Genomic DNA, 24,729 nt, shown 5'->3' with positions numbered 1-24,729 from the left:
GTTGTTTTTGGGCCGAGTCAGGTTCAACACGGACTTTGATGTGTTATTCTTTGTTTCATCGAGCTGATGTTTCTCGTACGAAATGAGCTCAAAGTTTAACTATGAAGCTGAAACGACTATCTGTGTCGCTGGCGAAACAAAATACTATCTGCCATCTATGTCACTCTTACAAAAAAGGTAGTGAATCGATAATTCAGATTGGCCCTATATTAGTTACCCTCTGACCCTTTAGCTCGACTATTGGTACTTTCACTTATTATGAATAAAGTATACGTTTTTATATTTACTTATGTAATGTGCAGACTACAAGATTTTGAGGAATAACAAGTTAAATCCATGACAACCACCACGAGGTCATCTATATCTTTGAGTTCTTAAACTTTTGGATAATGGAAAATGTTTGACTAACTCAAATAACATGAGAGCTGGAATATAAGGAAGATTTTTTAGGAATGTAAGGAAGTTTTTTTATGGAGATTTCTGATATCTATGGGAGGGAACAATTTGGTCAATATTTGAGCAACATGTGCAGATAATCACGGGAATCATAGTCATTTTGCAAATTTATCGCACAGTGTTTAATTTTTTCATTTCACCGCTATTCAACATAATGCCATTTTTCATAGTTGCCCATTCTCCTTTGAATCTTGAATCAACCCCCTTGAGTTTCTTGGGATTGAATTGAATTTGGTTTGAGTCAAACGGGGCGTTGAGCTGCATGAGACCACTGAGAGTGTACCCGAAGAGATTGTTCTGCGTATGCCAGTCCTTCCAAGACATTAAAATTTACCACAAAGTGGGCGCTTATAAATTGTTTAATGCTTAAAAGACCTAGAAAATACTTTTCCATAGTTGCCCCCTCCCCCTCTTGAATCAAAATCTCGGATATAAACATGAGTTTTTGAAGGCTAAATATGTGATTTATTTTATGTATATTTAGTCTTTTCCATTTATTTTTATGTTAATCGTTATTGTCAAAAATTGAGAATCAAATAAAACTGACAGACACGTATTTCTCCAAGTGAGGTAATTCCCGTGCTCACTTTTAATTTCTTTACTAACATCGCTGAAACTCGTGTCTAATGATGTCATTCTTGTATGTTTAATTTTAAGGTCAAACGGAATTTGAATGCGCTCGATAATGCTCTAAGTTGCAGTGGGATTGAAAACAAGAAAGCGGTTTATTGTAAACTCACTTAAACAAAGCTTAAATTGATCCTGGTACGAATAAACGATACTTACTTTTTCCATCCAAAAGACCCCTGGGGAGTGTTGTCAGACGTGAGCTCTTTCTCAAATCAATCAAGTCTCGTCCGTTTTACCATTCTTATTTCATTCATTTTCTCTAATCCTTAGCGTGATCGTGAAAATTATTATTGTTAAATATAGTAAGGAAAAACTATTTGAATATTTGACAAGTTGTTTTCAACTACAGAAAGAAACACGCCAAAAAAAATCGACAGGAAAAATGGATGAAAAGTGCTTTTTTTTTTTTTTTTTTTTTTTTTTTTTTTTATTATTATTATTATTATTATTATTATTATATGTAGTATAGCCAGAATTATCTTTTAAAGTTAGAATCATTTTCTGATGACGAGTGGGCAGTTAAGGAACTATCAATGCTAAATCAGTAAGTTCTTTTCTTTTTTTTGGGGGGGGGGGGCAAAGGGTAAACGTGCAAAAGGCTGCGGGGGATACATGGTTGTATTTGATTTTTTTGAAAGGTAATTACTCGAGCCGTATCCAGATTTTTTTTCGTGGAGGAGGGTTACTAAAGGATTTTTTCTGGGGGGGGGGGTACAAAAACTTCAAAAAACGCATAACAAATTTGTCTATATTTATTTTTGTTACGTTTTTACGAGTCAGACAAACATTTCAAATGGGGGGGGGGTCAAACCCCCTACCAACTATACGGCCTTCGTAATGACATAAAAGTGCATCTGTTCTTGAATAAATTGAGAGCTAATAATTTACTATGTTAATAATTCCTTTTTTTTTCGTCAACTTGGGAAGTGTAACTTGTCATTTGGTTTTCATTTATCAAATGTGTATGTCTGCCATTAGCCTGATCTCTTTTATTTCCATCCTTGTATGTATTCCAGCAGCTGACAGGAAGCAAAGAGGGTCTCTCGAGATTAATTGCTTGATGATTTACATAACACCATTTTAACAGATATCAACAGTTTGTACGAACAGGCTTGTAGACAGGGATCCCAGTGGAGGAGTGGGGGGGGTGAGAGGTACATGTTTATCACCTGAATTCGTCACATTCATTGTTAAGCTACCCCTCAAATGGCTTGGGTTTTAAAGTTTTCTATTCGTTTTTAGTTCCTCTTTACTAGCAATAACAATCAGACTACAACAACAATAATTAGTAATAACAATCAAATTATAGAAGTTTTGCCAATAATATGAAACCGTTGCTTCAGACTACGCAAATGTAAATGCAACCGTCAATATTGTCGAGCCGAATGCCAAACGGCGTATCTCATATTTTCATAATTTTACAGGCGAGCGAATTATAAAGTTCTTCAGCCTTTCGTGAGAACAGCTGTTTACTGAATGGTGTAAATAATAAAAATCTGTAGGTATCACAATATGCAGGTGGAAAACCTAGCTTTTTTGTACCTGGGACATAAAATTATATTCGGTAGTCTGCGCTAGAGGGGCTGAATCATTATTCGTCCTAATCATGGCAAGTATACCCTACCTCCTATGAAGTAGACACGCCCTTTGGTTTTGTAAATGAATATGTTTCAGTGTACATTACACAGCATTCTAGAAAATCCAAGTGACTTTTGATTTTATATATTACATGTCAGCTTTAAACTCTCCGACTGCTTGTGGCATTAGTTCTTAGTACATTATCATGTGTTTGTACTTGCTTAGCCAAGAAAAAAAGTTAAAAAAATGGTACAGAGGCACTGGTGGTAACAACTGTTGAAACTGTGTGTAAAAACTCCTACCGTTACATTTTTCTGGTTTGTTGGTCACTTTTAGAGTTGCTTGTGGACACCTCGAAGGGGGCTCGAAGACTACACTTTCTTCACTTGCTAATTCCGAATCTATTCAAGCTTGATCAGGACAGCAAATTATTGACGAGTAGAAATTGACGAGCAGCCAAATGAGCAATGGCACCCGTAGATGCATCAAATAATATTTTCAAATTGCTTGACTAAGGTGATTTTCAAAGTCTATAAGAAAGAACAATGTCTATCCCTTTTAGGTATCTTAATTAATAGCCTAGAAAAGGGAGGGAAAATAAGCTAGAAACCTTTTAAACGAGAATCAAAGCAGCTCCCAGGGGAATGAATCATATTTAACTCTGGCTCGCCACCATGGTCATGATTCAGTTTTAGGATCAATATCCCAGAAATGAATAAGAAATTAATTGAGGAAAGAGATTGGATACTGCTGATTTGGGCTCCCTTTTGGATGAAATTAGGGCCATCAATTTGTCTTTGGCTGACGGTACTTCCGCTCTTTGTTTCTTCTCTTCCGTGACCTTATTTGAATTAGAAATCTGTCGCAAGCGTAGCCCAGAAATAAATTGGTAAAATATAAATAGTCAAAACTAATGAAATGTTCCAGGGTTGAATATAAGCATAAATCCAAAGAAAAAGAAGGAAGGGCGTTGTTATATTCAAAATCTAGAATATATATATATATATATATATATATATATATATATATATATATATATATATATATATATATATATATATATATATATATATATATATATATATATATATATATATATATATATATATATATATATATATATATATATATATATATATATTTATATATATATTTATATATATTTTATCCAAAGAAAAAGAAGGAAAGTGCGTTGTTATATTCAAAATCTAGAATTTTTTCTTATTTCGTGATCTTTGCTCTAAAATATTCTGGGTATGTCTAGGACGAATTCCAGGAGGAAATTACCGTTTATCTCCAGTCGTTGGCTAGTATGTACGCAGGTATGGCAAGTAAGCTAAACTTCAATGGATAGACACGCATATAGCCAGACATTCGAATTTAGAGATGCAAGTCTAGCTAGACATGCCATTATGACATGAATGTTAATGCCAGTTAATAGAAGGTGCTATTCCGATATCTTAAGACGAAGGAAGTCAAAGATAATGTGAGTAAAAATGAAAGTTCTTCGGCTGAATTTCGCAAAGTATCGTAAATCTTGTTTGCTTGACAAAATTCTCAGGTTTCGTTTTTCATTGAAGGGTATTAACTTATTTAGATTTTAGCCGTCTAAGCGAATGTGTATGAGTGTGAGAATGTTTTGTCGTGTCCGTTATGTCTATGTATGGTAAATAATCTGGTTTGTCGGCATATTTTTTTTTATTCTTATTTCTGTAATAGTGTTTCAAACCAGGCTGAGCTTTGCTACCCTACTTAACCAAAAGTTTTATTTTCTATTGTCAATTTTTCTATTTAGAAAATAAAACCAGTCAATCTACTTAATTCTTTTTAGGAAATAGGACATAGTGACTAGTAGCACATTACATTTTGGAGGAGGTAGATGACTGAAGGACATATGCCGGTATTGTTGCGCTTAATGGTACACACGAAAGAAGTCAAGTTTGGTTAATACTAATAATAAAAAAAAGGATGAACATATAATAGTTTAGAAACAAATTTGGGCTATATATTTGCAAATTAGGGGGGGGGGGTAAAGCATAGCATATATTAAATATGTAACTTAACCTAACCTAGGTACCTCCCCCTCCCCTAAATCCCAAAAAAATAACAGTTTAAATATTGTAAATTCAATGAGAAACCACGCTTTGCGATAAATCTAGATAGCGATTACCAGCTTTACGGGTCTCCATGACTGCATTCATTCGACAGACTGTAGCGCTGTGTACCGTTAAGTGCAACTGTACCGATACTATTTAGTGGATATTTTTATGTGTTCTTACTGCTTGGACCATTTTCATGTGTTCGATACCTTTGAAATATGTAAAATTTGTTTCTAATATAAGAATATAGAAGAAAATAAAATATTTTATAGACTACTCCAAAAGCTGATGAAGTGAAAGAAGAGTCTAAACCAGTCACAGAAAAGGAAACCGCTGAATCAGAGCCAGGGAAACAGGAAACAGAGAAACCAGAAGAACCAAAAGAACTGAAAGAAGAGGAACCAAAGGAAACAGCAGAGGTAAACATACTTATCCAGTAAAGATAAATTTAATATTGCCGTAACTCATTGAAAATTTTAATTGTAATAAAAATATGATTGTTGTTCTATTGTGGCATGGTAGTTATTCGTCATTGCTTGCATTATTTCTTTGCCAAGTATTTATGATATGTAATTATTTCGATTTATTGGCATATGAGTAGCCAGAAGATGGGCACTGGGGTTTCAGCCCTTACGCCTCCAATTTGAATTCGTTTACACTTATTTATATTCATCTATCATATAATCATTGTATTCTCTAGGGAATATCCCTTTTTGGATTTTCCCTCAATCCTACCCCCCCCCCCCCCCTCAAAGTAAAGAATGTTGAACTCTTCGAAAATGTTATTTTAGCTATGTCCCTGGACGGTATATGGTGGTGGGACGTAAGTAGTGAATGTAGTTTGATTTGTGTGGGAATTTACGCTTTTAAGTTATTTATGTGTGTTCGGTAATGAAAATGTTGATATATAAATGAAAGAGGGAGAGAGAGAAAAAGATTGCAAAAAATTGTAATGTGAAATTTGTTGGTTTTGGCTATATTGATCCTAGTATTGTTGGTGGCTTACTTAGCATTCTATTTCTCCCTCTAGTGTGCTGACGTTACAAAGAAGTCATCAGAAGAGGCCCCTTTGACTCCCCCATCTTCGCCCAACATGTCCAAAGACGGTGGTGGAGGTGAAAGATCCTTTCTTGGCTCAATGGCCAAAGGTGCAAAGTCTATCTTCAAGACGCCAATATTCAAAGGTGGCTCGAAATCCATCGACCTGACGGATACAGCTGAAACATCTAAAGAAGCAGCAAAGGCAATTGCAACTGAAGCTGAAAATAGTGTAAATTCTGCTGTCACGCATGTTGTAAGTGAAACGGAAAAGGGTGTGAACGCGGCCAAAAAGGAAAAGACAAAAATGTTTAAATCAATTAGTGACGCAGGGAAAAAATCGAAAAAAGTTGGGGACGAAGTTGCTAAGGATATTGCTTCCGAAATGGATAAGGCTAAAGAGGAAGTTGCCATTAGTAAACAGTTTGTTGAAGAAAAGACTGTCACAACAAAAGAAACAATTGAAAAAACAGCTTCTGGCGCAGCAGAACATGCTGAAAAAGTTGCGAATGAAGCAAAGGAACAAATTATGAGTGCCAAAGCTGAAGTAGAAAAAGTTACCGAAGGTGTGAAAGAAGCAGTTGTAGATACCGCTGTGCTGGCGCAGGAATCCGTCAAAGAAAAAATGAAACAAGCTAAGGATAAAACCATAGAAGTTGCCGGACAAGCTAAGGAGAAAGTTGGGAAAGCTTCTGCAGATGCAGGTCAGAAATTACATGAAACATTAGAAGAACCAAAGCAAGTCGCTGCTGAAACAAGTGAAGAAATGAAAAAAACCACTGATGATATGGTGGAAAAATCTACTGAAGCTGCTGCTTCTACTGAAAAGACTGTTTCTGATGGTTTTGAAAGTGCCAAAGAAAAGATAGGGGAAGTTAAGGATAAATCAAAAAAGAAAGTGAAAGAAAGCAAAAACAAGGCCAATAAAAAAGTAAAAGAAGCTGTTGAGAAGGGTGCCGATGTTGTGGTGGAAAATGTAAACAAAGTTGAAGAAAGGGCCGATGAAGTGGCTGACAAGGCTGCAGAAACCATGGAAAATATAGCTAAGACAGCATCTGAAAATATAGAGAATACTGGCAAGAAGGTGAAAGATTCGTCAAAGCTAAAATTTTCTTTTAACTTTGGCAAGAAATCGAAAGAAGCAAAAGCTACTGTCAATGAAAACTTAGAAAAACCTGATGAAACAGGCCTTGAAGCTGAAAATACTGCTGCTGATAATGTTGTACTACCTGAAGTGAAAACTCCAGAAAAAAGTTCCGCCTCGCCTAAAGAAAGGACGTCTTTGGCAACTGAAACGGTTGATGAGATTGCGAAAAAAGCTGATGACGAGCTTGATCGTAAATTAGAGGAATTAAATACAGCAGCTGCCAAGACACCTGAGACAGCAGAAAAAACTGCCAAGAAAGCCAAATCGTCTACACTAGAATCCGCAAAAAAAGTAAAAGATAATATTAATGAAGCAGTTGGTTCATTTTTTTGTGGACTCGGGAAAAAATTGTCAAAAACAAAACTAGCTGTTGATAAAGCCAGTGAGGATGCTAAACAAGCAGCTGCTTCAGCTGCCGAACAAGCTTCTGAGCAGTTAGAAGCTGCTAAAGAAGAAACCGAAACAGCTATTGAAGATCTGAAAACTTGCGTCTCTAATGAGGCAGAGAAGGCGTCTAAAGAGTTTGAAGCTGCTAAACAAGAAGTAGAAAAGGCTGCTGCTGAAGCAGCTGAGAAATCAAGAATAGAAACTGAGCGCTTAAAAGAAGAAGCGAAAGTCGAAGCTGAAAGGTTTCAGAAAGAAGCTGAAAAGGTCAAGGTTGCGGCAGAATCAAAAATAAAATCTGAAAAGGACAACTTGCAAGATCAAGCTCGAGCAGAAATGGAAAGATCTCTACTAAGTTTAGATACGTCAGGAAAAGAAATTCGGAACTCCGTTGCCGCTAAGCTTGAAGAATTGAAAAGTGAAGTCAAGAAAACCAAAGTTGCTGCTGAGAAACTTCAAGAATCTGTTCGGGAGCAAGTCGATTCCTCGGTGAATGAATCTCGTCAAGTATTCGAGGAAGGTAAAAAAGAATTTGAAAAAGTCGTCGAAGAAAGCAAAGACGGTCTTGAAACCACCGTAACTGAAGTACAAAAAGAAGTTGTTAGCAAAAAAGAGAATCTCGTTCAAGAATATCACACTGTTACCAAGAAGGTAGAAGAAACCAAGTCCTCTTATGAAGGCACGATTAATGATCTTTCAGATGAAATGCGAAAAAAATTTGATGAGCTTAAAAGTCAAGGTCTTGAAAAACAGCATGAAATTGTCGAAACTGTTACTACAACCTTGCAAAAGACAGTGAAAGAAGTGAAGACTGTAAAAGAGGAGAACATTAGGAAAGTTGACAATATCAATGAACAAATCTCAACTGAATTGGACAATAAACTTAATGAAGTGACTGAAGCTGTGCAACATATTGTCAATGAAACAGAAAGTATTGTGGAAGAAAAATCTTCAAATGTAAATTCAAACTTAGATGAGGTCAGAAATGTGACAGTCAGAAAAATCGAACAAGTTGATCAGGAAATTGATGAACACACAGATGCAATTGAAGAGTTTATTGAATCAAAAAGGGTAAAGCAAGATGAATTCATCAATTCCCAAGGTCTAACGGGAAAATTACAAGATCAACTACGGACGGTTGCTGGTGAAGTTGTTGAAGAGGTTATAAAAAATACACAAGAAATTGTTGCCAAGAAAGTGATGACCGTCGCACAAGGGTTTAGCGGTGGACTTGTGTCTGCCACCGGCGAAATAAATGCTGGCGATCTAGTTGGCAAACTTACAGACTTTATCGGGATTAAGCCAGAATTACCAACAGTTAATGGCGATGTTGACCCAACTAAGCCTAATATCGATTTAGATGATAACGATGTCGGTATAATCGTTGTCCCACAGCCAGGACCCAGACCCAAACCAATTAACCCAGCTCCCACCCTAGATAATGATGATTATGGTATAATAATTGAACCTAAACCGTTCAATCCACAACTGGAAGATGATGATGTCATAGTAGTACCTGTTCCAAAACCAGTGACTCCGCAACCGACACTACCCACCGACGACGTGTTACCTTCAAGCCCTCTGCCACCAGCACTACCTAAATCTCTTCCGCCTCAGCCTCCCCTTGATGACTTAGAATCTCAGATTTTAGCCGGTGATCTGCTAGCTCAAAAGGTTTCTGTTCAAGTTAATCAAGAACAAAATGTTACAACAATCAGCGTCAACAATGAATCTCTAGTCCCTGCCCCAGAACACACCTCCGAAGGCTCCTCCGTGACGTCACGGCAGGTAAGAAGCCTCTTGCTCTCCTCATTATGTGCTTAAGCCTCATTATAGATTTTTAAAACCTAGTAAAGACTGTCATATATATATATATATATATATATATATATATATATATATATATATATATATATATATATATATATATATATACATATATATACATATATATACATATATATACATATATATACATATATATATATATATATATATATATATATATATATATATATATATATACATACATATATACATATATACATATATACATATATACATATATACATATATATATATATATATATATATATATATATATATATATATATATATATATATGATAGTCTTTACTAGTTTTAACTGGCTCACAAATTATAGTATTAAATACATGTTCCATTATGATAAAAACGTAACTGATTATAAATGTATTCTTTTTTAAGTAAACTTTTGATTTAAAGAGGCCTTTTGCAAGCAACAAGTTGTCGAGGAAAAATTCTGGTCAAACGCAAATTATACAAATTAAGGACCAAGTAATTGGCATAAAAATTGAAACTAAAGGTCAAATAAAGCAAGACAAGATACAAATTAGAAAAGAATTAGAAAAAAATACATTTTAGAAGCGGGACATTTAATTAAAATGGGAATTGAAAAAAATATACGATGTATGTATTTTTTCGAAGACTACACTGTCTTTCTATGACGGACAAATAAAAGTTCAAATAGGGATAAATCCTGATAAAGTTCAAATAAGGATAGATTACTGTTGTATGTATATCTGTTTTTCATTGTGTTTTAAAAATAATTGTCCCTATTTGAACTGTTATTTGTTCGTTAATTGCGAAAAAAAATCCCAAGTCTATCATTAAAAATTTAAGTTTACATCATCATTGTTAGAATTTATAATAGCTTTAGGTACAAAGGACAGTGTAAATTAAACCTGATTGCTTGGATTAATTTAGTGGGAACTCATAAAAAAAAAAATTATCTTTAAAAAAGGGTAAAAATTGACAACTCTGCTTTAATGAAAGTGACCTACATATGCGATTATGCAGTTTTTGGCGATAGTGGGATTTTTTTTATTTATTTATTTTTTTTACGGATGAAAAGTACTATCGAATGTAACTAATCAGTTTTGTGTATTTATTATCGTAGTACACCAAAATGTGCCAGTGGCAGTGTAAATGGGGTAAAGGACTTAATAAATTGGAGTTTTCAGGTTTGAATAGCCTAAGATGAGTTCAGGGCCAAAAAATGTTTTCATTTTGATTTCCTTGGTTCTATAAAAAAAAATTCCACATTTGTTAACTTGAAAACGTCTCGCCCTTTTCTTCCCTAAAGAATGTTAATTCTCTTATCTTATTTTGGTTTTGGCTGCTTACTAAACTTTCTCACTAACATTATTGTTTACTTATCTCTGTCTCATGTCAACTATCAGTACATTGGATTTGTTCAAAAAAGGAAGTTCAACGAGCTAAAATAATTAATTTCAAATGAATTATAGTCAGATGGGAGCTTTTTTTTTCTTGGAATAGAAGGAAATCATTTTTCTTGTAGTTTTAAGCTTGAATCTAATACACAAGGCCAATAGAAAATCTAAATTACAAAAACGTTAAAGCTACTTTTTCAACTATTTTATAATTCGTCTGAAAAAGAATTGAGTATTCCAATCAGAAAAAGTTTCTTTTAAGATCAGTTTAACATTTAACATTCATTTTAATACTTGTTTTTTTTTTAATCCTTACGTTTACTCATGTCTGCCATCACCGGTGTTAAGATAGTAGGCGTTTCTGCCGGAGATATTTTCCACTAGAAAAACTAAAAACAAAATATGGTACAAATTTTGCTGTTTTTTTCTTTTTTTTTACAACTTCTTCATTTTCGACTGCTTACATCTATGCATCTAACCAGCGTTAGTGTTACCAAATGCCTGATATAAAGTAGTGCAGCCATGAAAACAAGAATGTACCGGGGGGTACCACTTCTGAGCAAAAATGCGCCGAAGGTATTGGTTTTCCATAAAAATGATTTTGAAAACTGCGCTGATTTAATAACACGGCTATTTACGCTGACTGAGATCCATTGATTCAGTTCGATTTGTCTATGGTAAAGTTTTCTGATGTAAGGCAGGTCAGCAAAATATTAAAAACACGATAAGAAAAAAAAAATACAAAAATGAATAACCTCATGATAATGTTTGCAAAATCTAGAATAAATGTCGTTTATAAATATTTAAAAAAAAATACGCAAAAGATTTAGTATTGGGCAAAGAAAATAAAGAATATATCGCAATTCTCTCAAGAATGAACACCTTGTGCTCGTTATTTTTATAGCAAATATACTTTTTCACCCCCCCCCCCCCCCCCGCTCCTGACTTCAGAGGATTTTTTAAGCCCGTGAAATCAAGATATTTGCCTATTTCTGACGAGTTCCTGATTTTATGCGAAACAATTCCTCTTTTTTGCCCGTTTCTTTGAAAATGTTGTATTCAAAACAACAAAATTGACGGTAGTAATTGAATAGAAATAAAATTAAAAACTGGTTTATTTGCGTAGTTGCATGGCAAGTACCCAAAATGTGATTTTGGCCGAAATGCAGAGGACTGCCTTGTTAAAATGTTTGAAGAACAATTAATCAAGTCAATTAGTTTTTTTTGGCAGATCTGAAGTAATACTGGAATTACAAAATATTTTTGTTATCCTGTGGTGTATCTCAATAAAGTCAAGAATTGTAGCTTCTTTTTTTCTTAGGAGAAAAAACAAAAACAATTTCTTTAGTAAAATCTGTAATAATTATTCTATTTACAATTTACAAATAGTAACAATCATACATAAAGGAAAGATTGAAAACTCCGTAATCATGTGTCGCGATTTTAGATAGACACTGACTTGAATGCCTCTTGCGGTTAGTGGCTTGGATCAATAGAAGGGGGGGAGCTGTTGGGTATATGTTTTTGAGAGTTTTGTTGTGCTGCATCTATTAATATTGTAACTTTACTCTTCCATTTCAACACCATAGCCCAGTAATATTACCTTATTTTACGTGAGAAGTTGATTATAATGGGATTTCTTGAGAAAGAATTCATTAGCGTTCCATCCCTTGTCATTTGCCTATGGTAACTTTTTAACAGCCAATTTACAACATGTGTTTTGGCAACAACGCGCACAGTATAGACTATATATAGACTATGTTGATGTCATTAGTTTAAACTTTATTATTGACAAAATAGAGTGTATATTTGATGTTTATAAACATCAAATTGTCCAAAAGAATTTCATAGTGTGTGATCCTCAAGAGACACTTGAGGGGTTGCCCCTTTCAAAAATCCTGTACACGAAGGAAACAGGAATCCTGTGGAAGGGAAGGTGCTGCGCGGGGTGGAATAAGTGGCGCTTCAAAACACATGAAATGGTGGAGAGTAGGCAACTTCTCGGCCAGGCCTGTGGGGAGGAGATATCTGCAGTTGAAATGATCTGAAGCGAACAAAAGTATATATATTCAAAATCCCTCATACTGACTGCCTGAAATGTGATATAATCGTTGGCCAAAATGTGTTTTTCCATCTCAATTTGTCACCTTAACTCTAATTCTGATCATGTATTTGTTCATTGGTTTATTTAAGTTCAAATAATCCAAGATAATGTGGCTTAAGCACAGTGTTTTGATGTGTTGTTGGTTACTGCAGTGATATCACACTAGAAAAATATGTACTAACATAGAAATGATTTTAGTTTGTTTCTTGCTTTCGATGCTATCTAATTCTACCTGCTTCTTACTCCTTTCCTCTCCCCATTTAATGTTGTATGAGTCACGGTCAGTGTTGCCAGTTGGAACTGTCTATGTCAGGTTACACCTTTTTTAAAAGATATTGCGCATTTAATTCCTTAAATCAGCATATTTTTCAACTTTTTTTTTGAAAATTGCACGTTTGGCACATTTTTGCTTTAAAAACTGTTCTTATGGTGTATTTTTGTTTTTATAGCTATGCTATTTTATACCAGCCATCTGCTAAGACAGGCCATCGTTTTTTTTTTAATCTGAATAATTGGTTGTAATTACAATCGTATCAGGCAGGCCCAGGGAACTAATTAAAATAAAAAAAGAAGCATATTAATGAATTTTTCTACAAAAAATTGCATTTTTCATTTTAAAAACGTTAATGCTGGAAAATTATGTATTTATTTATGCTCAATATTAGTTTTCTTTTCATGTTCTTCATTTTGGACAAAAGAAAGGTGTAAAATATACTCTTTTTTGTTAAAAATACAATCTGTGGCTTAGCCAATTCCCTTCTCCCTCAACTGCTCACTGGTTGGAGATATAAACTCGTGAGACAATTGCGGTTTCAGAAGAAAATTATTATATTATTTAGAAGCTATCATGTTTTCTAACGAAAAAACAAAAACCAAACACTCCCACCATTTTCCGCCTTCTATGTTATAATGTAATAAGTCTGTATCAAATGCTATTAACCGGAGGGGGGGGGGACGTAGAATTAATCTGCACTCTACACAGTGTATATCTATTAGACTTAGTAAAACAAAATAGTTACATATCGGTATGTTAATTAATCTCTGGTAGTAGCTTTAAAAGACCATGGGTCATAACTATGGAGGAGCATCCACAGCTGTGTTAGCCTCAGGCGGCTTGATGCCACTGTGAGTTGTTAATGCTAGTCGCTCATAATTCTTTGTGTATGTAAGAATGTGTGTTTACTGTGCTTTGTGTTGACATTGTCTTTTGAATCAGTTATGAAAATCAAAGGAAAAATTTCGGAAACTGTCTAATTTTTAATTGCCAAAAAAAGACACAATTAGCAAACTTCTTAAAACCTAATTTGTTGGTTCTTCTTCCTCTAGTTTCAAATTTACAACCTTTTTTACGCTGTTGTCAAAACTGGCTTGTGTTAGCTGCGTTTTATCACGAAAATATTTTCCTTTGAATCTTGTTTTTGTTATGTTCCTTGTTTGTTGATAAAAATTGCTGGATGTGATCCAGCTACTTAAAATTGGTTGAAAGCTTTTGTCTTTTATTATAGCTTTTTGCATGCTCTGTGCAGTTTGGCTTGTTTAGATTTCTTGTTAGTGCCGGAAAAACCTTCGAACTAGAAAATAGAAGAAATAAAATGATAAGCAAAATAAGATAAGATAAAATGATAAGCAAAATTTCCTAATCCAAAATCCATATTTTTGATTTTGATCCTGAACAATGTTTCTGTTTGCAAATGTTTTCTCAAATAGTTTTTGAATGAAAATGACGGTTTAATACGAATTTTGACAAAAATAATATAAATTTTTCGGAGCTGATATTTTTTTGGAGTCCTGAATTGATCAAATCCACTCGCACTTGAAGTAGGCCTTGCACTGTCTTGCTTATATATTCCTATGGTTACGTATTCTGGGCGCTCTATATTCCTAATGGCTAAACATATCACCAAAATTGGCATATCTATTAAAATTCATTTCTTCATTCTATCTAAAAGGGTGTCTCCATTAAAAAGTAAAGAACCGGCAGAAAAAAAACTTAGGAAAAATTACGTTTCGTTTTTACCCTTAAAAAACACACACACACGCACACACACATTAAAACTGGTGGGCCGAATTGGACACTCGTAGGTCCAGTTTCTGAGACTGGTGACTCCAACTTCACTTTATGGGACTTGTGGTCCAAAAGACCAAGGATGTTGTGCTATTCATTTTGACGGTAGTGGCACCACCCTGAAAATTGTAAGTAATTTGTTCGTTGGCCAACTCTCTTTGATGTTTTAAAGAAGATCTTAGAACCACGTGAATGAAAGCCCAAGAAATAAGAAACATTTTAGAATCCTGAAAATTTCATTGAACTAGAGCTCCACTGCTCATTATCTCCATAGTGTTAAAAAAAAACTGTCCAGAAAACTATATTAATACATAGCGAGGCTCTACTAAGTTGTTCTACAGGTTTGTTAAAACAGTGAAGAATGGAAATATTTCCACCGTGTATCATGTTTTTCTAGCAAATCTTAAGAAGGACCTGCTAGAGCTTGGCTATATAGTGAGATAGCGAAATAAATATCTATCATATCTATCTATCTAGAAGCTATTTTTTCTCTATTTATTGTCTTTATTCACTGAATGTTCTCTATTTATTTGTTTTCAATCAAGTTCAGTATAATGCCAGTTGTCCAATTATGCCATAAACTTTTCCCGAGAATTATCTTAGCATTACTCCACCGACCTTAGTGGGGAAATGTGAGGTTTAAAAATAACTTAAACATTGGTTTTAGTTACAATTTGTTACACAGTTGGCAAGTTACATCTCCAAATAGGTTAAAGACACGACCTTCTTGATTTGCTTAAATAATTTGGCCATAACTTTCCGCTCACCCCCCCCCCCCCCCCCCACTCTTGCTCTTTTCACACACACTATCCGCATTTTGTTTTGTCATTTTTGAAAAATCATGTCGTTCTTACTGCTTGACAGTATTAATTCTTAAAATACAATTTGCTTATGACAAGGTTTGGTGATATACTTAACGAAATAGCCCGGCGAATAACCTGATGTGATTATTGATGTTCTTTGATAGGAACCAAAGGAAGAGACTTCCGCCACAGCTGCTCCTGCCGACCAAGAGGAGACTCCCACCAAGACTGAAGAGAAGGAGAAAGATGTGCCCAAGGAGGTAAAATATCCTTTCACTTTTGACTCATCAATTCATAAGACTTGAGCCTAGGGTGGGCTAGTGTATGATTTATTGGGGAGTTAATATAAGGATTTAATGAGGGAGTTACATTAACATGTAAAGTATATTTTGAACCTCATTTGAGGATACAGCTGGAACCCAATGAAAAACAGAACACCGTCGATTGGAATTAGAGGTGATCATAAAAAATATTTAAATGAAGTAACAATTTGAAACTATATGTGATGGGGTAAAGAGTAAAAGCTCTGACGATAGAGAAGGAGGATGTGCGGCTATGTCGGTCATTGTCGGGAATTTTATGGGAAGGGGGACATGTCCTAAAAACTAAAAAAAAAGTAATTATTGCTTTTCTTGTAATTCACCATGTTTGTGCATGTTATACAGTTGGTTATCTTTTTTTCTTGCGTTCTTTTTTAAAAGTTAGCAAAAAGAGCCCAATGATTTAGTTGGTTCTTTTAAAGTATTTTCTACCTTAAGTGCTAAAAATATATAATTTTGTCTTCTTTGCAAAATAATAGGGCTCCAAGTTTCATTGTTTGGCCTGGTTTTAGGTAATATCTCTTTCTTTTTCCTTGAAGCAACTCGAATGTATGGAAAGAAAGTTGGCTTGATTCCAATTTTCATTTTGTTTGTTAAGCATGGACATGAAAGTCATAAAAAAAGAAGAAAAAAGTTCCTTAATAGGGGAATTTGGCTTAGTGTCTTGGCTCTCATGTACAGTTGCTCATTTTTCATTTTCAAGTCTTTGCAAAAAATCATTTAAGAAATTGAACTGATCTTTGAAAATTGCCTGTTGATGTATTCACTTCAGAGACACTATTTGGGGGTGGGACTAGACCCACTTACAATTTCTAGGAAATTAATTTCTCTGGCTTCATATCTTTTACAAAATATGATTCATGTTTATTCCTTCACATGCCACCACATATGATGAGGATATAAGGAATTCGGTACTTCCATATCACCCAGAACACACTCAAGAATTGAAGTTAGGTTAATCCTAATGAAATATACCAAAATATGATCAAAATATAATAATTTAGTAACAAAATATGAAGTTAAAAGAAGTTCTTTTTGTGAAGACAGTTCAGTTCTATTCAGCTGAAATATCCGCTTAGCTTTTATTCTAGTTAGATCTACATTTTGAAGTCCCCCATTTCTACAAAACTATGGCTTTTTGTGTACAAGATATATAAAAAACGTAAGCGGATTCTTTTCTAAGCACCTGAATTTATTTTTATGCAACCTAAAATATACGTGTATATTTTAAATATACACGTAAATTACATAAGTAAATTAAATAAGCACCTAAATTAAAGTAATGCCTTAAAATTTATATACTTATAAATTTTACATAGTAATGTTCAATTTATATATATATATATATATATATATATATATATATATATATATATATATATATATATATATATATATATATATATATATATATATATATATATATATATATATATATATATATATATATATATATATATATATATATATATATATATATATATATATATATATATCTTGGGTACCTATGTATTATAGCGACCCCACTCAAGAAGTGAAGTTAGGTTAATCCAAATGAAATATACTAAAATATGATGAAAATATAATACTTTAGCAAAAAAATTATGTAAACTACAACGAAGAAATATGGAAAACAGGCCGCCCAGAACGTATTTTTTTCGGTCCTTGTCTGTTAAAGCACCTATGTTATAGAAGCTAAATAGAAACGGTTTTCATTGACTTTGCAAAATTTATTAATTTGTTAATCCTAATGAAATATCACAAAATATGATGAAAGTATAACACTGGAAACAAATTTGGGCTATATATTTGCACATTAGGGGGATATGGTAAAGTATAGCCGGTTTGCATGCAAAATGTATTATGTACATGTGCATGTTATGGAGTAAGAATTGTTTTCTAACTTCACACTGTCCGAATAATTTACACCCCCCCCCCCCCCCCAAGGTGCAAATATATAGCCCAAATGATGTACTGCCGATCTTTTCTGTCACTTTTCTTTGTCTTGTCTCACGCTAAGCTGAAAGAAACTAATGAAGAAGCCGGTTCTACAGTGTGTCATGGATGAAGAACTTAACATGGGCGCTATAAGAGACAAGTACTCAATTTTCCAGTGAAGTGGAAGTTAAGCTTTTCAATCTTTGGAAAATTCTCCTTCTGTACCTTGGCATGTGATATATCAGAAAACGAATATAACCAACCACATTCAATAGTTTTGTTACCTTATATAATACTTTATATCCATCAATTTTTACTTGTCTTATTTTGTTGTTTTCATTGCATCATTTTTATAAGCTAATACCATTTTACCTTCCAAATGGTTTTTTTCATGCCGTTGGCTTTTCTCAGGCATGTACAACCTTCTTTTCTTCTTCAAGGTATGAAATTGCAAATGTCCCTGATTGCTTACGTTTTCCTTGCTTTGTATTTTTTAGTCCCGGTTCACCTAGGAAACTGATAATCTCTGTGTGTTAGTAGAACTAGAGTACTTGCGCCCTACTTGATCTTCGATCCATTTCATGTCCTGTCTCCTAGCTTTTTTCTTGTTACTAATGCCATCTAAATAACTAGAATGCATGGCAGGTGTACATGAGTCTTATGTGTCTAAGGGGAACAAAAGATCTCATGTGAACAATCTGATTCCTATTAAAAAAAAAAAAAGAAAAAAAAAAAAAAAAAAAAAAAACCATGTTTATGCCGGATATCTGAATTATATTGTATTTTTAAACTTGTTAGCAAGTACGAGATTCGTCATATAGCTAGTGCTATTGATTGTTAGAACGAAGGGTAGGAGTGTTTTGGCATTAGGTATAAAGCTGGATCGCTATAATTATTTATGAAAAGATTTACTTTTTTATTTTAAAGGATTTACCAAAGACTATAAAGATTTACCAAAGCCCCTCCTCCTCCCCCTACGATAATCATTTTACTCTTGAAAAGGTGTTTTTTTGGCGTAGCATGACAAAAACCTTCTACATTTTAGTATTTTTTGAAATAAAAAGCTTTTTTTAAGTTTTAAATGTTTAAAATGTTTGTGTTTGTTTGTATTTGTTAAATTCTTCTCAAGTGAGAGGAGGAGATGGGGGTTTTGGTAAATGTTTGAAAAGGATAGCTATATTTGACTCATTAACTTCAGTTTTCAGTTAATCGGCTCGTCTGGAGGTTGATAAATGTAAATAATGTAAAGATGTGGTAGTGTATTCTTATTGTGATGTCAAATGGCTAATTTGTTCAATATTTAAAGTCTTAACTTTCTCAGTGGCTTCAAAATTCTGAGAAACTTTATGTTGCTTATTTCGTTTATCTTCATTTAGACAGCTGACTTACAACTGAGGTTTTTTTTCTCTCTTTTTTTTTTAGTTCCGATACTCCAAAAATTTTGAAATGATATATAGTCTCTTGTTCGTCTTACTTGATGATGCGGCCTTCTCTATTTTTCTGTCTTTGAGGGCAAGGCTTCGCTTGAGTACTTTCCAATAACCCAAAATTTACTTCCGAAAAATCCCAACGTTTAAACAAAAAAATCCCAAAGTAATAAATTAAAGCTAATTTATATATACTAATAAATTTTACAAAGTAATGTCCACGGCATTTATATTTTCTTGGTACGTGTATATTATAGCGACCCCCCTCAAGAAGTGAAGTTAGGTTAATCCTAATGAAATATACCGAAAATGATGAAAATATAATACTTTAGTAACAAAATTATGGAAACTACAACAAAGAATTATGGAAAGCAGGCTGCACAGAACGTGTTATATTATATACCTAACCAGAATACCAACTCTACATATTAAATATTTAATGAAAATATATTTATATAGTAGTTTGTCTCACTGTGCCCAAGCTTATTGTCTCCGAATGCAGACAGGCAAACCGTTTTTACGCAGACAGATCCGATAAAACTTCGTGAATGGGGTCACTATAATGCATAAGTACCATTTCCTGAGATACGAAGCTCAGGAATTGAATCCCAAGGATTGGCAGCTATGATTGAAGGGTCCTCCAATATTGTTTGCTTTCTTGTCTCGTTTTTTGTTTTTTATCGGTGCTGTGGAAGGTTCTTGGGTGAAGGGGTTTAAATATTCAGCGATTTTCCACAGGGTTGGTTATAAAATAAAAAGAAATACCGCAACAAATGGAACCTTTGTTGTTCTGCGGTTATAGTAAAAATAAAATAATTCTACATTCAACTCATTTCCTTTGATTTCAGTTATATGGCGAATAAATAATGGTAAAATTTATGGGGATATAATCTACTAGTAAGACTCATCTTCCAGTCTGTTGTAGCTGGATTATGTTATATCTGTTAAGAGATTGGCTATTGTATAAAAAGAACAAGTTATTATCATAGTTTCCCCGTTCATAATTATGTCAAAGGTAACGTTGTATAATAGTCTAGAAGCTAGATGGTTAAGAAGCGACCCTGTATTTTTGGATAAATTGACTTCATGCTTTTAGATTTGTTATGCGATTGTCCATCTCTCTCTCTCTCTCTCTCTCTCTCTCTCTCTCTCTCTCTCTCCCTCTCTCTCTCTCTCTCTCTCTCTCTCTCTCTCTCTCTCTCTCTCTCTCTCTCTCTCTCTCTCTCTCTCTCTCTCTCTCTCTCTCTCTCTCTCTCTCTCTCTCTCTCTCTCTCTCTCTCTCTCTCTCTCTTCGAGTGTTATCTTCCTAAAATCTTCTTGAACGACTTAAAATAACTTTTCCTTCACTTTGAAGTTCCAGTTGGAACGAAATGAGGCGTCGCGGTCGGGCGAAATCGGAACAAGTTGGATGTCGGAAGCGAAATGCTGTGTTCTGTCAGAACTTAGATTAACAAGAAAATGAATACTGAGGATTGACCCTGAAATTTTTAGTTCTATTTACAATGGTTTTAGTCATTTTAGGAAGATTTAATTTCCCTTACAAATCCAATATCATTTAGTTCAGATGTCATCTAGGGTAAGAGAAAAGAATCTTCTACAGGGGAAGGGAAGACTAAAGAAACACCTTTTCTCTCAATACTAATCGTAAAAAAAAAAGAGTTGAAAAAAATTGGTAAGGCAAAATTGATTACTTGCAAAAAAACCGAAAAGTTAATTAAATCTTGAAAAAGTTTTACTTTGGTTAGAGGTTATCTTTTCTCTACAAAAGTATAATATATTTTTGCTGAAATAGCAATATGCTCCGTTGTATGTATATTTGTATCTTCTCATTGGGGGAGGGGAAATCTCTTGAAGATGGGGGGCAACAAATTTTCTTTCATGAGAAAATTGTTGGCCTTTGCATCCTAGGAAAAACATCAGAAATTGTGTTTATTCCCTATGGGTACTCGTGAATTCAGCTATATTGTTACTGATTGACAAAGTTTAGAAACAAATCATATCAATCACAGGCAGTATTTTGGTGTTTTCGACCCCAACCCCCTTCGCACTCAAATATATTCCCCTAAACGTGTCTACTATGCATTTATTTTTCTGTTAGAGCCAAAAATCCGATGTTTTCTAGTGTTTCATTGGAAAGCAATCCGACGATACTAGGTATAATATTAACTTGGCACAATGCGATTCTTCAATGTCTAATTACTTTCAGCTTTGACAGATTTAGCTGTTAATAATAGTATTGCTTTTTTTTTAGATTTATTGTTAATAAACTATAGAACCCCACTGGCTGGACATAATTGACAGAAAAATCTTAAAAAGGGAAAAGAAAATCTCAACAATGAAAATTTCCAGTCACATATCACTGGCTTTTTGATATTTTCCTTTTTATCTGGATTTTTGAGTTTCTCTTTACTTTTAGCTTTCATATTTGTTATCAAAGACTCTAGTTATCTTTATTTTTAGGAGGGCTCGACTCAGGAATCTGCCCCAGTTTCTCAAGATGCTGAATCAACACCGAAAACTTCAGATCTGGAATAACTGAGAATCCACTTTTGTGTGAAAAAATTCCTTGTAAACATTTGGACAGCTTATTCTTTTTTTAAACACTTAATTGCCTGTATTTTTCTTTGTTTATTTTTAGAGCTTGGTGTTTATATTTTGATTATTTGTGCAGCTGTCTGTTTCATATATTGATTTATTCAAAGTCTACCCACTCAACAGTATTCCCATTTTCTTACATTTCTTTTTTTTAATAGCCTGAATTTATTTATATCTGTAGCCTTTTAAAAAGTGTTGATTTCTATCTGATTTGTTGTTTATTTTTATGACTATGAGGTTAGATCACACGTAGAGTGAAACTTCGGGTCCACGGTGGCAACCACGCCTTTGTTTTTTCAGTGTGACCTAACCTTTTTTTAGAAAAAAAATTTCTTAGAATTTAGGATCTAAGTTGTATTAGGTCTAAGCATCTGTGATTGTTTTGGGCTCTCTATAGGATCCTATTTTCTTTGAAATAAGTCAATCCAGGGCACGGGTGGCAGGTAGATGGCAATATAAGCGCCTGTAGTAAGCAGTCTAAATGGCATCTGTATATTTTTTTCGCAGAAGGCGCTAGTGTATGGCTTCCAGTATTGCAAAGCTCAAAAATTTAATTGCAATTCTATTTTTATGGCAAAATTGTTTTTTTTTTTTTGTTTTTTTTTTCAAAAGATGGCTACCAACCAGTAATTGTCCACATTCCATGATTTGCTGGCTCAGGAACTGAAATTTATAATATACTGACTTTTAAGGAATTAAAGATAAATTTTTTTTTTGTCACAAATTTTAAAATATACTCCTGTGTTTAAAACGAAAAAAAAACTATGTGAGTTTCCATGAAAATTGCCGCGTTTTTAATTGCCGTTTTTGTACTAAGCCATAGGGTGAGTAAGTAGGAAGGATTTGTCAACCAAGATGTACTTGGACAGGGGTATGGTTTATCTAGGGTATTTGGGTTGGTGACTTGTTCTAACTGGAGATCCTCAACTTTGTTGGAAAACTGCAAATAAAAACGTGGCAATAAGTGCGTATCTACAAGTGTGATAGCATTTATATATTTACCTTGCACGTCACAACCTAGAAAGGTATAATAATAGAAGAGTTGAAGAACATCAATGAGTGTGGTCAAGGCTCTGGATAATGCAGATACGCTCTTCTGTCTGGTTACCACTATAGTCAAAATTCAACTATTACTTATATTAAGCTGTATTTGTTAAAATATTCCGGCAACCAGTGTCTAGGGTAAATTTGATTTTGTTGAAAATGGACTGTTTTTGCCAGATTCAGCCAATTAGAAAAAAAACTCGCCCCGTCAAGTCTAGACAAGAGGGATGCAATTTCGATATCAGTTTTTCCTTTTCTTTTTTGTAAGATGTTGAATAATTTGAAAGGATTGCGTTTTTAATTAGGGGGTTACTCTTTTTTCATTTAGGGGGTGAAAGATGAGAATGTAATTGAACTGATTATAAAGATGGTGCCCTTTAGAGACAAGTATGTGATTGGCGTGAGTTTTGCAAATAAAATTTATGTACATTTGAATTTGGTAAATAAATAAACTTAGTTCTGATTTTTGTTTTTGTTTTTACGAGGCCAAGAAAGTGGACTCTGGCGTTTCAAAAGGTGTTAAATTACGAGTTAGTAAAGCCGAGACAGATAGTCTCCGAGAGAGGCAAAGCTGGCACAATTTTTTCAGAATTGTATTAAAATGATTCATTTCACTTGTTGATAGATAGTCTGTCATCCGTTCCGTTCTAGGGCAGAAGTGAGGCAGATATGCATAAAGAAAGGGTATTCAAATAGTGTATCAGTTCTGATAGCCATTTGCAGGCTATTGTAGACTCCAAGAAATGATTTTGGGAAAAAACTTGTAGCTTTGTTTTCCTGTTTTTTTTTTCGTGATCAGGGTTTTTTCAAGGCTTTCAAGAAGAATGAAACAAATTTTTGTCGTGAAACTGTTTCCGCTAGCGAAAACAAAAAAACACACTTTTGTGACTCACTGTTCCGTCCGTTTTGGCATTTGATAACGACCTTAGTGCCATATATTTGGAGGGGCAACCAGAAAGTATTGGTAACTTAAAAGAGTGGAAGCTGGTGCTAATGTTGACAAAATATCACCAACGCCATCAATTGTTTGTCGATTCTTTTTTTTTTCAAGCTTTTTGATTGTAGCTTTGTAAATTGAGATCGGACTCATCTTACTATGCTACTTTTACCAATTACACGAGTTACACAACTTTTGACTTATTAAACCAAAATGCCAAGAAGCACCAAACTCTAGATGGCGCTTGTTTTTTTTTTTACATTAATGACAGTTTCCACTCTTGAAAGTTACCAATAATTCTTGAGGGCAACAAGGAAATGGAATTTTCAATGCAAGGAAAGTTGCCATTTAGATTCATTTGAATTCAGGTAGTATCGGAACGATCAGTGATCCATTTTTTCCATATCTGTTACATAGATGATGAATAAGATAAAGCAGGACGTTTTGTTCAACTTATTTTTAATGCGTATTAGTTTCTGAATGATATGGCAAGGGATAGCTCCAGTTCTTTTTATTAGTATTTAACTTTCAGAAAATTCAGCTTAAATAGTTCTTTACATTTTGAAGTTTATAATAACTAATTCTTGTAGCCTGTATGACACATTGTGTTTATGACATGTTCAAAAAGAACAGGATGTGTGTGAAGTCTTTTGAATTTCTGGGGTATGTTTTCCAAGAAACAGTTTTTTAATAATTAAGATTTGAAAAAATCGTCAAGGCATCAAAATGGCATTGTGTGAGGTCTCAGAAATAATTATTGAACCTGAGAAGCCTTATAAATTTGGTAAAATCTTCAGAATTCAGCTGTGGGAACCCTGGCTACAAAACCGTCGATATATCAATGATTAACCCTAGAAGAGACCAGGGGCGGATACAGGGGAGGAGGTGCACGCCCTCCTAGCGTAGTCTCAAGTAGTGTAATTTACTTAACTAACGCAAATTTGCGTTAATTA

The 24,729-nt window shown here is 34.0% G+C and overlaps 1 protein-coding gene across 4 annotated transcripts in view; it reads left to right on the top strand.

Moving 5' to 3' along the window:
• LOC148949852 (uncharacterized) overlaps nucleotides 1-23,302 on the top strand; it is a 177,791-nt gene extending 154,489 nt beyond the window's left edge. For all 4 annotated transcript variants that reach the window (XM_089091955.1, XM_089091956.1, XM_089091957.1 and 1 more), the window contains 4 exons: nucleotides 5,036-5,182; nucleotides 5,794-9,120; nucleotides 15,680-15,775; nucleotides 21,661-23,302. In XM_089091955.1, the coding sequence (XP_088948081.1) occupies nucleotides 5,036-5,182; nucleotides 5,794-9,120; nucleotides 15,680-15,775; nucleotides 21,661-21,735 (3,645 nt within the window). In that variant the 3' untranslated portion in view covers nucleotides 21,736-23,302. The remainder of the gene's footprint in view (nucleotides 1-5,035; nucleotides 5,183-5,793; nucleotides 9,121-15,679; nucleotides 15,776-21,660) is intronic.
• Nucleotides 23,303-24,729: the final 1,427 nt, after the last annotated feature.

Source organism: Artemia sp. Qi Xiang Cuo, chromosome 7 (genome assembly GCF_049724085.1).
Source record: "Artemia sp. Qi Xiang Cuo chromosome 7, ASM4972408v1, whole genome shotgun sequence".
Taxonomy (NCBI): Eukaryota; Metazoa; Arthropoda; class Branchiopoda; order Anostraca; family Artemiidae; genus Artemia; species Artemia sp. Qi Xiang Cuo.
The sequence above is the reverse complement of the archived record's forward strand: the minus strand, read 5'-3'. Positions and strand labels throughout refer to the sequence as shown.